Source organism: Solea senegalensis, linkage group LG15 (assembly GCF_019176455.1).
Source record: "Solea senegalensis isolate Sse05_10M linkage group LG15, IFAPA_SoseM_1, whole genome shotgun sequence".
Taxonomy (NCBI): Eukaryota; Metazoa; Chordata; class Actinopteri; order Pleuronectiformes; family Soleidae; genus Solea; species Solea senegalensis.
The window spans coordinates 6854296-6868015 of record NC_058035.1 but is presented as its reverse complement, the minus strand read 5'-3'; the positions used below and the strand labels follow the sequence as shown (position 1 = coordinate 6868015).

Below are 13720 nucleotides of genomic sequence, written 5' to 3'. Positions count from 1 at the left end.
TATCCATAGTTTCTAGAGAATGTTTACATTGTTAAATGTACAAAATGGATAATCTCGAAATGTGACACACACAATAATGTACCCACCAAGATGAACTGTAATAATGTTCCCTGCACATGTGTGTCTATACATGTATATATACGTATATAAATATTTTAAATTTGCATGTTTAATTACTTACACTTTAATTAAGAGTAGATAACAGCGGATGAAAATTGATAACACCTGTTCCGAGGAGGGCTTTTATGAACTGACTGTATGTGCTGATCAGAGATAATTATGAGGAGACAGTTATTGCATTGTAATATATTTAAGCAGCAGTACCCACCACCTGTATTCACAAAAGCTTTTTATTTATTTGTTTTTAAATAATACCCAGAATCTTTCACGCAGGCATTTAAATTATAATGACATACGATGCAAAGTAATGAAACGTGTCTCCTATAAGAAAAGTATGGGGAAAAAAGTATAAGATAAGATAATAGTCCTTTATTTTATAAGATAAGATAATTTTATTTTATATAATAAGACAATCCTTTATTTTATGAGTATAAGAAAAGACACATCATATATTTAGAGGACATGGCATCACAGCAAAAAGACAATTACAAAAAGGCTGTTTTTCATTTTTTTTTTAATCATCTTGTTTCAGATTAAAATACATAGATATTTAAAGTTCAATTTTCTGTTGTTCTGTAATGTCTTTACTTTTACAGCAAACAGAAAAGCATAAAAACAGACAGGAGAGACAGATGAAGTTTTTTAAATGGGGGAGAGAGAAAACAATCATGTGGCACATATTACAGCAAATCATCTCTCCAGAGCCTCTTGTAAAGTTATTTAGTATAAATGTCAGTGAAGGAAAAACTGAAAAGCCTTCAAATGAAATGTGGTGTCAATTAATGCAGTTCAGCAAGTAGCAACAAACTAAAAGGAGTAGTTTTAACACAGATGTTGAAATCTCATAATTATTGTATCGTAGAGTATCGTTTAAGAGACCTTGCCAAGTTCACACAAAGGAAGCAAGACAAACTTCAGCATTGACGACACGTTTTAAAAGGCAGCAACAACAGGGAAGCACTTCATCTTCACTGAAACACATCACGGCATCACAGTGTTCTACCTCTGGCCTGAGCAACCTTGGAGTTTGTCTTGCGGCATAAAGTGCTGCAGATAAACTCACCGGCCTCTATAACTTTGGCAAGGTTCACCCCCTGAAAAACAATATCGAGTATCAGTTCAAATGCAAAATCTTCAAGGTGCAACATGGAGTGTGTAACAGGTGACTGCAGTGGAAATATTCCACCAGCAGGGGTAGGGATTGTTAAATAAATTGTTCTTGGGAAGGGTGAATGTGACAGTGTGGAAAACCACTGATATTATAAAATAAACACTTTAGAGAGCGCTGTGTTTGCACAGTGCTCAGCGAATGTAAATGTTCCCCGAATGATTGTTGGGATTAGAAAGACGTGAAAATAAAGCAGCTCTGTCAAAGTGCACAGCTAAGATATATACTCACTGTTTCAATACCCATGCCGTGGAGCATGTAGAGAACATCCTCTGTTGATACGTTGCCAGACGAACCCTGAGCATACGGGCAGCCTCCCAGGCCGGCCACTGCGGAGTCCACCACACAGACCCCCATCTGCAAGGACACACAACAGGGACATTCAGTGCCTCCACACAGGCCTCACCTCAGGTAAAAAAAAGGATCCAGGAACAAAGATCCTTGTTCTGCTGAATTGTTTTGGCCACTGCAGTGCGCCGCGCCAGAGCTGTGGTCGTGTTGTACAGCTGTTCAGGAGAACTGTGGACTTATGTTTTGAAGATGAGTGGGCACAGTATGTCCCGCAGTATGGCTTAGTCATCCTCTTTGTCAGCTCAAAACACCAGCACCACATAATTATGGCCTTGTTCATAGAGGAGGAACATTCTAAATGCTGAAGAGAACATTTCATATGTTCCTGATTCTCCTGGTTACTCATGTTTTTGCAGCACTACCCCACACTCGACCATGCGGATTCACTTTCTTGCCACATTGAGAAAGCACTTTTTCCTCGGCTGGATGGTTTCCACTTACATCATGCCAACAATTCACAAGTTGTATCTTTACTAACTCAAATGTACATTTTCAATGATTCAACAGCTTTACTAACTTAAAAGTCACAAAATGTTGGCTCTGAGAAATACTTAATTGTTCATTTAAATCAATTCTACACAATGCTTTAATTGATAAATCAACAACATTTTAAAAAAAGAGAGAGGATAGTTTAAAAAACTGGAGCATGTCTTGCTTCCGTGAATCTGTTCTGTTGTTGTTTGGTAAAGTTCCCTGGTTCACGTTCTACATCCATGTTGCTGCTGTTAACGTCTTCTCTCATGGTTGAATTTTCCACTCTGTCTTTTGTGAATGTGTTTTATGTGTATCAGTCTTGATGATGCAAAGGCAAAGCATCACAAGTAAAGTTGCGAGTCTATTTTTAAGACAGTAAGTAGAAAGAATGCAGGGAGTTAAAGTAAAAAGCCATCAAGAAAATGAATACTCAAGTAAAACACATGAAAAATCTATTTAGGTTCAGCAACGTCTGCAGATAATTAGATAAGAACACATTTGTGTTTGCTTTAAAGAAAACGTTATTTTCTCTCCATTGAGTTTTACTTAAACTCCTCATGCAAATCTCTGAGTTTTTTTTGTTTTTTAACCTAATTTTGTTTACGCTGATCCTGACACTCAAGGTCAAGATACTTTATTGACATTTACTTCTCAGCGTGCCGACTTTAAATAAAGTGACATATCATTAGTGAGTGTAAACTTTTGTCTGAAGCCAGATCTATGCACTCAGGTCTTGAGATGTTTTTCACAGATCCCTGGGACTGTCATGAGAATATTAAAGATATTTTCCAGCTACTGTGGCAGAGCCAGATGTCAAAGGATCCCACAGTGAGACAAAATTAACATGCTGATCCTCTTAGTGACACTGGGGTCATGCAGGACTCTCACCCCGCAGAGCAGCACCAAGTGAGCTAAATTAAAAGAATCTCTCTTGCCTCTTTTTTGAACAATGCTGCTAATTGGTTGCTTTTCCCCAGACAAGAGCCTACTTCTTTCAGGGGCTGTCTGAGCCAGCCATAATTGCTGTTTGTCTTGGCAGGGAAAGAAGAGGAGGTGGGGTAGAAGGAGGAGATCGACTCCGGTGTGTGCAGTGCACAAGATTTCCAGACCTTGGTTAAAGCCAGAGCAGGATATTGTACTAGGCATAATTTCTGTAGTATAAACACAGAGTTGTAATCTACCATGCCAATCCTCTCGCTTTCAGCTGCCAACAGTGTAAGGCCAGTGGTCTTCAGCATACGGTTTCTGAGACAAACAAAACAGACCCTTCAGCAGAGTGCACTGTTCCTCTGGACAGTAATCACGCAGGGATTGGTGGTCAGCAGCGTGTGCTTGCCAGTGCGCTCAGTTAAGTTCACACTGCCCGAAAGCCAGATGTGCACTCAGTGTGAAAAAAGCTATATCCACTGGGGCTGTGGCTATAGAAAAACAATACATTCCTGGATAACGACACAGAACATTTTAAAACTTTCATAATTTGGGATAAGCTTGTTGACATTCTACACAGTGAGTGGACGAGGATGGACATGCTCCCACTTTGGTTTCATAACGGCATCAGAGGGAGAGAAAGAGGCAGTGTGTATCCACTGAAGGATATGAAGCAGTGATGCTTTACTTTCTATTAAACTGGGAAGCTGAACGAAAACGGTCACAGATCCACTGCTGACACATATATAACCTCCTTCCAGGAAGGCATGAATATGCTCGACATGGGAAAGCACAAGCCAGGTATTGGAGTGCTGCTCAGATACAGACAAAACATAAAGAACATAAAAATTCGGGAGAAGTATGAAAAAGTCAACAAATGTTAAAATGATTCAGTCTCATGTCTTTATGTTCAGGCGGAGGCTGTTTGACCAATGACAGGAACATTAAGCCGTTCATTTAAGTTTCTTATGAAGAAGATTTGCCAGAACAAAAAAAAAAAATATCTATGGATAAAATATGAAAGTATGTAAATAAGTAAGTGAATTTTATTTATATAGCACCAAGTGCTTCAAGATAAAAATTTAATAAAATAATAAAAACAAGCAAAGTACCAAATATAATACACTACATAAAACACAACTAAAAGCTGAGGTCTTCAGCTGTTTTTTAAAAGAGTGGACACATGTTACGCAGTGCAATGCAAGTGGTAAAGCATTCCAAATCTAGTTGCTACTACCTGGAAGGAATGGTCTCCTCTAGTTTTGTGCTTTGATTTGGGAACCACTAATAGCCTCTGATCTGCTGACCTGAGATTACGTCTCAGGGAGTTAAAAGCGCAGCAGATCAGCAATGTATGAAGGAGTCACAAGGACTTGAAGTGTATTCTTAAATTAACATGTCATTCTGAACATATTTCAGCGACAACAACATGTATAATCATGCATGTATTACGTATTCAAATTTCATTTTGTTTTCGATCTTCCTACCTATTTTATTATTATACATTGGAATGTGTTTCTAAGCTTTAATGTCTAGGGAGAGGAAGTGGCAGAAAAGCATGAAGATATACCAGATCATACAAGTATCATAATGTTTCCTCGGCCAATCAAGCAAACATGAACTTGTATTGAAATTGCCGACACACTTATAGTTCATCGTAACAAAGGTTCTGATTATGGCTGAACATGAACAGTGCCTCACTGATAAGAGACAAAAAAAAAAGTGGCTTATCCTGTATTTCCCAGCTGCAGCTGTACATAATACCCCAACATTTGTGGGTAAGAATAAATAATTTTCCATGCCAAGCCTGTGAAATCTAAGTACATACATTGTCATTGTATGACCTGCCAGGAGAAGGTTTGTAACAAAGCCCCCCAGACCTTCTGGAAAAAAAAAAAAAGGTACAAAGACTGAGGAATGTCTTTATCGGGAACAAAAGAGGTGACTCAGGGCTGACAGCGCTGGGGGAATTCATTTCTCTCTCAGTTGGTGGTGTGGACTCCTGGCACACAGTAATGAAAAACTTTGATAAAATCTTTCATTTCCATCTTGTTTATGGTTAAGCAAATGGTAGGCTAAATATCCCCGGCTGCTATTACGCTGTGTGTGCATGGGGCAGCTGTGATGAATCACTGTTAAGTGTGATTCACAAAGGAATTGCACCGTCCCTCTGCGCTGTTCCACTCTGCCGTCAAAACTTCAAAAATACTTTCTGGGTGTTTTACACATGGACATTGTTGAGGTTGACACCGACACAATGTGGCAGCCATTATCCATTTTAATATGTATTTTATCTCATATATGTTGTTCTTAATATTATTGACATATTCATTCCTCAATTTCTTCTACTGTTAATTAATAATTCCCTTTTAACCTTTTATGTGTGTATATATATATATATATATATATATATATATATATATATATATATATATATATATATATGTACATATATAGATGACGCATTTGTGTGTGCACTTTGCATTACCGCAATTACACGCCGGTTTGTGCTAGTATGAAAAATTCTAGCGGTTTCTGAAAGATGAGAAGTTGCACGTCAAAGCACAACATGTGGTTATTACGGTAATTTCCTTTCCTTTGTCACCAAAGAGGAAAGACGTTTTTTTTGCCCGTTTTTGGACAAAAAACTTAAACAAATGTTATTTTAAATACATTTCATACTGTTCATATTATATATTATATAATATTTTCAGACACGCAAAATCTGGTGTTTGTGTATAACTACAGTGTTTTTCTTTGTATTTCTTCATTTAAAATTGTTAATACAGTATTTTAACATGCAGTAAATTGTAAATAACAGATATTGGAAGTCATTCTGGAAAAATGGGCAAAAACACTTAGTCACAGGACATATTCTGGGCCTTTTATGTTTAAAATAAGCAAAACCAAGATGGACATTTTGAGGCTTAGGTGTTAAAGGGTTAATTATGTAAAGATTTATAATAGATAGAGATCGCAAAAGTACTGAGAAAATTTAAAGAACCACACAGAGGTCACAATTATACTGGGGATTATTTCACATGTTAATTAAACTTTCTGCTTAATTTTTGGGTGAAACTGTGTAACCACTGTAAATATGCACACCATCGTGTGTTGGGTCTGCAGCTGCAGCGCCGTTCATCACATGCTCGGCAGCGAGCGAATGAACGGATCATTTTCCACCGGCCTTTAAGCACAGCATTGTCAACGTTCAACAGCCAAGCGACAGATGAGTTAGGAGTCCCCCAGGGCTTTTTCTATCCACCTAGCTCTCAGTTTGCTTTGTCCAACAGACAGTGAATAGGTGAGCCTTTGTGCTGACCTCCTCACATCTGTTGACCCACCCAGCCCCCAATGAGCTTCCTCCTCCACACTGACAATGTGCTCCGGAGAAGTGATACAGCCATATCTGCATTACCTCTGTTTTATGTTTGGATTTATGTCAGTTTTATATGCGCTATGGGCAAAGAGGTGAAAATGACCCCAACAAGAGCAGAGCTCCTCTGCAGGGGTTTCCAACCCAATTACATATTTTGGTGAGCTGTGTATTTTAATGTAATTGTCCATGAAGTTGTTTTATTCAGTACAATTCATGTCTACCGTGATGGGAAGGCCCTGTGGAAATATCTTATGTTCATTAAGATTCTGGGGTTCTTTTTTTCCTTCCACTGGGCAGTTTGTGAATCATCTTACATTGTGGGGAGGCTTAGATCATGTTTCTTAATGCCCCTCTTCCTTGCTGACTGATGGTTCCTGGGTTTCTGTGTGTCCCATTGTAACCTACACATTTGTTTTGGGTCTTTTCAATAGTCAACGAACAGAGGACACATTCATAATGTCATAAACAGAAAGTTATTAACGCTGAGGGAAGATTCAGGTTTACAATGAGTTTCGTCAATATCCTATCACGCTTCCATCATGATGATATGTGTTTAAAAAGATATTTCTGGGATTTATATTACAGTATTTGCATTAGCTCTTGATCTTAGCAACACAATAACACTTCAGTTTGATTCCACACATCATCAAATGACCCATATACATGGCCTAGAAAATCTAATACCACTGCCTTCAAAAATAAACAAAGCATTCCAAGATGTTGTCCTCACAATTAAAACGATGGATTTGAGCTTAATATTCCCTTATCCCCAGCAGGAAATGTGTTTTAAAACTTCAGAAAACACTTGTAATCTCTACAATGTTGGCCGTTCCTTGAGAAAGTTGAGAGACGTCCTGGAACAGGACCCTGGACTCAACATCTGGTCGCTCCTCCACATGTGAAGGCCGGACATTTATCCATAATCTCCTTGCGGTTCTCCACAAGAAGATTATTTATATTCACCATAAGTTGAAGGATGAGAAAGAATATGAAGGTCGCAGGGAAGAGGATGTGAGGATCAGTGAGGATGCTGCATGGATGACTTTACAGAGGAGAATCTGCGCTTTCAGCTCTGACCTAAAAGACTATTTGCTGGCTTTAGAGCCCTCAAGATAAAGTACTGCCACTTTTCAAATGTCTCACAAAAAGTCTTTTTTCATGCTTTCTTTTTTCCTCATAAAAGAGAAACAAAACAAAGATATGACTGATAGACTTTGTGTGTTTTGTGTCCCTGTTGTAAATAAAATGGCTGATCTCATTGGGTGTATCCTTGCAGAGTGAAATAAATGTATGACATTTTTGGGTGTGCATATATTTGTTTTGCATAGTCATCCTTTACATCATAGGACTGTTTAGAGCTATTTACTGTTGGACAAGTAAAATGATGCAAACTTTGGCTAATATCTTACTATATTGTCAATATATAATTGCCAAAAGCATGTCCCACTACTTCTACTTTTACCTATGTTACTCTAATGGTCCAATAATCCATTTTTTAGAGATCAATTTTCAAAGCAAGTATTGACAGAAATAGACATTTTGGGATGATGGGACATGCTGTTCCTTACCTGAAGAGCAGTTAAGATGTTGGGCAGTGCTTGTCCGTAGGTGTCATGGCAGTGAACTGCGAGAGCTTTGGTGGGCACCTCCTTCATCACAGTCTGCAGCATCTGAAACATGGAGCCTGGAGTACCGACACCAATGGTATCCCCCAGGGAAATCTCGCAACACCCCATTTCATATAACCTCTTTGCCACCTGGAAAATAATTGAACAAAATAATAATAATAAATAATAATAATAAAAAAAAATCAGAATACTAGCATTTACATTTGTAAAAGAGCTGTATATATGAGATGCAAGTGTGTACGTTTAAGTTTGGATTAGCATTGGAGTAAAAGGGGCTAAAATAACTAATCTGTTTTTTAGTATGAACCATGACTTACAATACAATACAACAATAAACTGAAAACCGTAAACCCTGACAAGCATAGATTCATCTTGCATATACAATAAGGAAAAAAGTGTTTGATAATGTGCTAAAAATGACCCCTTCTTTTAGTATTTCAGTATAACCTGCAGCTAAAGTGAAAGGGAAGGTCTGCAAGACGGTGGTGAGATCTGCTCTGATGTGTGTCTTTGAGGTTGAACGGTTTGGAGATAGAAGTAAGAGAGACATGGTTGTGATGGTTTGGTCACATGCAGAGGAGGGATAGTGATTATAATGGACAAAGGATGATGTCGATAGACCTGCTGGGCAGGAGGAAAAGAGGAAGACCACAAGACAAGGTCCATGGATGTTGTGAGACAGTTGATGTAACAGAAGAGGACACAATAGGGTAGGGCAAAACGGAAGCTGATGATTCACTGTGGCGACCCCTAAAGGGAGAAGCCGAAAGAAGAAGAAGAAGAAAAAGAAGAAGTATAACCTGCACAGACTTCATTTTTACTAAACACAAACCCAACTTAATCTCACCTCAGCAACTTTGGAGGGTTCAATATGTCCTTCGTGTGGACATCCCAGAGCACAAGAAACATACCTGAAAGAGAGAGGATAGTGTGTGTTTAACATTAGTTTGCATGTGATGCTTTTCATTAATAAATAAACTTCACCCTAGTGGGTGGATTTGGTTCTAAACCAGACGTCGTTTATGTGTCTTTGAATCATTGAAGAATTTGTCTCAGAGAGCGTGACAACATTCACACTAATTGACTTGTATTCACTTGTGTATGTTTCCTGGATGGCGTTTATGTTGCAGTCCCTTACTTTTCCATATATATATAAAAAATATACAACTATATCCAGTAACTGTCCGTGTTTGCTTTGCTTTCATGCCCATCTGGACTTGTGGGTTTCCAATGCATAGATATAACCTGGTGAACATCTGGAGCTCTGCTACCAAGGTATCATTAGTGAATTGTGTGTTTTATCCTACATATAGAAACAGTATTTTTAACTGTTTAGTTTGGAGTAAAAGATGAAATGTGATAATCAGAGAACGAATCACAAAGTGAATAGAATGTCTGATGTGTGTTTTCACCCACTGTAAGTGACAATAAAGATATAAATGGAGAATATACGTAGAGAATACCAACCCACGAACTGGTATGTGTCGCTTTTTGGCCATGTTGACGACTTCCTCAAACCTGAGCATGCTTTCATTAATAGAGCAGTTAATGTTTTTTTTACTGAAGGTTTCAGATGCTGACCCAAACACCGCCACCTCAGTAGCGCCAGCTGCAACCTTAAAACAGGAGGGAAAAATAAACTCGTAAAACTCTTCGCTGGACTCGCACTTATATAAGAGCGAGAATTGCCTGACAAGAAAACAAAATGTAGTGCCAACAATGAACTCAAATTGACACGTGTGGGTAAACAGCTGTGGTTTATAGCAGGGATCATCATGCTTAATTGAAAATTCATGCTTACAGCATCCTGGAAACCTTGCATGTTAGGTGTCAGAACAGGGTACTGAACATGCGGTGCTCTCTGAATTCCCCTAAGAACATCACTGTGGTCTGCCATCTACATGAAAAGTGGGGGAAATGTGTGATGTAGAAAAACAAACCTTTACGTCATCTGAATATGTCCACGAGAATAACATTTTCCTGCACAAAGGTTTTTTTTTCATGTTTGTTAAGCAGCAGGCAATCCTTAACTGACAGAATCACTTTATTTTTACGTCACATGTTCTCTCCGGATGTAAATAATGGAACAATTTTTCCACAGGCAATGACAGGGTGACTACAGTGTATAATGAACATTGTAAAAACATTCTTTCCACATATTCTTTGCAGAGGTGATGGGATAGCAGGTTTCCCCCGCAGTGTTTATGCAGACAAGAGCGAGCCTCACAGATCACTCAGCGCTGTTTCACTGCGCACAAAGAAGAGATATTACCTGCGGCACCCACTTTGAAGAGACAAAGCTGGTGGCCTCGATAACAGGCAGGCCCGTTTGTGACAGCATGTCTATCAGCTGGATTTTCATCTCTGTCGGGACAATTTCCTGAGGAAAAATGAAAGTGAAACGATTCTTCCTGCATTTGATTTTGCTCAACATGGGAGGTACAACAAGCAGATATTTGATATTTCTTTTGCTACGCTGTTTGCTTATCTTATTGACATCTGCGTCTGTATTGCCATGCTAAATCTTGCTTTGCATTTTTAGGTCACTTGCGAGATACAATTTTTCCTCATAATTACATGTTGTGGTAAATTAAGTAATTTCTACATCCAGCACAATCTGTAAAACTACTGCCGTGCAATAAGGAAATCATAAAAATGTGACATTCTAAGCAGAGTAAACTGAACCAGAGGTCAAGTCATCTTTCCTATTCAATTTCAAAGAAAATGTGAACCACATGCTCGTGGCAATTATGGCACACAACCCATATGTTATGCATTGTTTTATATATGACAGATACGGGCAAAATGGGGGTTTCCAGGGTCGACTGTATAATACAAGACAAGAGCACATATACTGTAAATGTGAAAGAGATTCCTTAGTTAAATGACAGTGTACCTTCTCATTCTGCAGCCCGTCCCTGGGCCCAACCTCAACAATTTTAACAAACTCTGGATACTCATGACCTGTGATTGTCTGGAAACAGAAAAGAGAAAAAAAGAGAAAAGAGAGAGAGAGAGATGAAGTGAACACAAGCACTCAGTCATCCTTTCACCATGGGATGCTCCAGGACATGTCATTTCTAACATGAGCAACTCCTGACCTCAAAGGCAGATGAAACCTGAGAACCAAAACATAGCTAAGCCTGTCAGGTCATTAGGATGCAAACTCCAGAGATGTGTCACTCTGAAAAGCCTGGGAGAGATAATGAGGGTAACTCCACATCAACCACAAATGAATATTCTCAGGATCAGGGTCATTTTCTGAACTTCAAGCTCTGGTTGGACTCAACAGAGATGAAATATTGTGCAATTTATACTTTTAATACCCAGTTGTGTGGTGACAGTTTTTATTCTTTTTAAAAAATATATTTTTATTCTTTTAGTTCACTATTTATTATTGTGTGATTTTAATTGGTATTTTCATGCTTTGATGAACTGTGGTCACATGTGGGTCATTGTAAAAGGCTATAGAAAAAAAGTGCATTGCATTATACATTAGCTTATTAAACTGAATGAGAAAAAAACACTTTTTCTAATCAACTTTGGTCAATTATAGAAGTGAAAAACAAAAATAAAGGGAAACATGTCCACTAGCATAAAGGCATATATAAGACAAAGGTAGTGTTTTTGATTTGCCTAAATAATAAACAAAATAAATGTGCTAATAAATACTGAAGAGGAGAAAATGTGACATTTTTGCATCATGTTTTCTTAAAATTTGTCTTACAAATAACTGAAATAGAAATATAATCTTGTCAGTGGAATAATCAATTAATCAACCAATGTTTTCACTACTTTTTGGATTAAAGCAGCACTGTGTAAATGTTGATGGGTGATGGCTTGTAGCAGTGAGAACGGTGGTGCCTTTTCGACTCCCCCTCGCTATTTTGAACCTCTGTCCCTCTGCTTTAGGTTTAGAGAGAAGTGTGCACTTTAATGATCGTCAGTGACTCTGACTGCTGGAACCAGGGTCAACAAGTTCAAGAGTAATGCAATATTTTATCTTTAAAGATAATATTTTTTATCAGGGTATGACATGCATGTGCCCCAGTGGTGTAGTGTAGTCTACTTTAGTGGGTATACCCCCAAAAAAAAAGTAGATTCTGGAACAGGCTTTTAAAAACACTTAAAACGTGTTGTTTCCTTTTCATTTCCCCTTGTGTCTATGTTTATAACTGTGATGCATTAGTGTGTAGGGACAGTAAATTGGAACGGTTGGACATGTTGAGTCCAGACCACTTTTCCCACGTCACATACCAAAACGCATACCAGACCAGACCAGCAACGCAATAACCTACAAAACAAGTACTCACGTGGTGAATTCAATTATATTTCAGAAGGTTTTTTCTTAACAACGGCATTCATCTACACTTTTTATTTGCAAAACCAATTTCAATGTGTATTTTTAAGTGGTTATACAGCAATCCTGCCCCTTTGGTAGTGAGTATATGCCGTATACCAGCGTATCATGTAGACTACACAACATGTGGCTAGAAAAACAAGCATCACTCTTGTTTGTCTGCCTGTCTGAAGCCCGTCTCCTTTGCTAATAATTTATTTGTGCGTGCATAAGATGCTGTATTTGAAATGCTCCTTAGAGGTCATCAACAGTCTACACAGTAATACACTACTGATTTAGTACCTAGTACCTTTTAGTTCTTGACTAAGACATTTGTACACAGTAGGATTGATTCTTCTTTTTAGAACAGCTGAGCAGGAAGCCCATAGGAGTTGATGAGAGCAATTTAGACTCCAGCTTTTAAAAATATTTAGGTCACAAACCAAATCTAACGAGCTATAAGTGGCTGAAACGTAACATAATATTACAGTAACTGGTTGGATGAATGTAATTCTAGAAGCATCATAACAGTGGAGCAGAGTCACAGTTGAATATTACATAAGCAGCATGCAGCATGCGTGTTGTCATCAGTGTTCGCTGCAGTGCAGCCTCTCTGTCACGAGAGAGTCATGTGGCAGAGCATGTGCAGCAGATTAGAAACCAGAGAATCTACACCCACCTTCTCCTCCTGCAGCCAGCGTGTCAGCCATGGGTAGTCCTGGATGAGTTGTTCATGGCTCAAACAGTGCTTCAGTGAAGTGGGTACGGTACCCATCCGAATGGCCGCTGCTCAGCCTGCTGTCTGCGTCCTGCGAGACTGACTCACACAGGGGCTGCTGCAGCTAATGTAGCTAATGTGAAGCGTCAGATCAATGTGCTAAGGCAGGCCTGGATGATGGAGAGATAGACTAAGAGGACAGCTGCAGCCAGTGTGGGATGATTCAGTTGTTGCCATGGCAGCCGCATCCCGAGCAGCTAGGGAGGGGATCAAAACAGAGAGGGACTGGGAGCGAGTGAGTGAGAAAGAGGAAACGATGTGAATCAACATGGCATATATGAGAGATTTGTGCGGCGCTTTGGACTGGGAATACTTGTGGAGGCATTTGGGGGATGATATATGTGCATCCAAAAAGGGGAATGCATGTGCAGGTCAGCGGAAGGGAATAATAAAGAAAGACAAGTTTCTCCAAGTGATTTATGAACAGACTCCAGTGCTGAGTGCTTTCTTCACCGTGGAAGCATTTCAAACAAAAGTCACTAAAAAATGTGTAGTTATCTTGATTTAAAAAACAAGATTAAACGCTCATTCACCTCCCTGTTCTAGTGAGAACTGT

The 13720-nt window shown here is 38.8% G+C and overlaps 1 protein-coding gene across 1 annotated transcript; it reads right to left on the bottom strand.

The window, feature by feature from the left end:
* Positions 1 to 617: 617 nt before the first annotated feature.
* Positions 618 to 13331, bottom strand: hmgcll1 (3-hydroxymethyl-3-methylglutaryl-CoA lyase-like 1). Its single transcript, XM_044046671.1, has 9 exons — positions 13066 to 13331; positions 10944 to 11021; positions 10320 to 10427; positions 9849 to 9944; positions 9515 to 9663; positions 8895 to 8958; positions 7988 to 8176; positions 1520 to 1645; positions 618 to 1214 (listed from the first exon to the last, which is right to left on the bottom strand). Exons 1-9 carry the CDS (start codon positions 13159 to 13161, stop codon positions 1110 to 1112), a joined length of 1011 nt encoding a protein of 336 aa, XP_043902606.1. The 5' UTR covers positions 13162 to 13331; the 3' UTR covers positions 618 to 1109.
* Positions 13332 to 13720: the final 389 nt, after the last annotated feature.

What these genes read in the sequence shown, in the direction of transcription:
- hmgcll1 (XM_044046671.1), bottom strand. Translation starts at nt 13,161, where the DNA reads ATGGGTACCGTACCCACTTCACTGAAGCACTGTTTGAGCCATGAACAA. An exon ending in TGCAAGGTTTCCAGGATGCT is followed by an intron (nt 9,664 to 9,848) that starts GTAAGCATGAAT and finishes TCCTGTTTTAAG; the next exon opens with GTTGCAGCTGGCGCTACTGA. An exon ending in ACGGCATGGGTATTGAAACA is followed by an intron (nt 1,215 to 1,519) that starts GTGAGTATATAT and finishes ATTGTTTTTCAG; the next exon opens with GGGGTGAACCTTGCCAAAGT.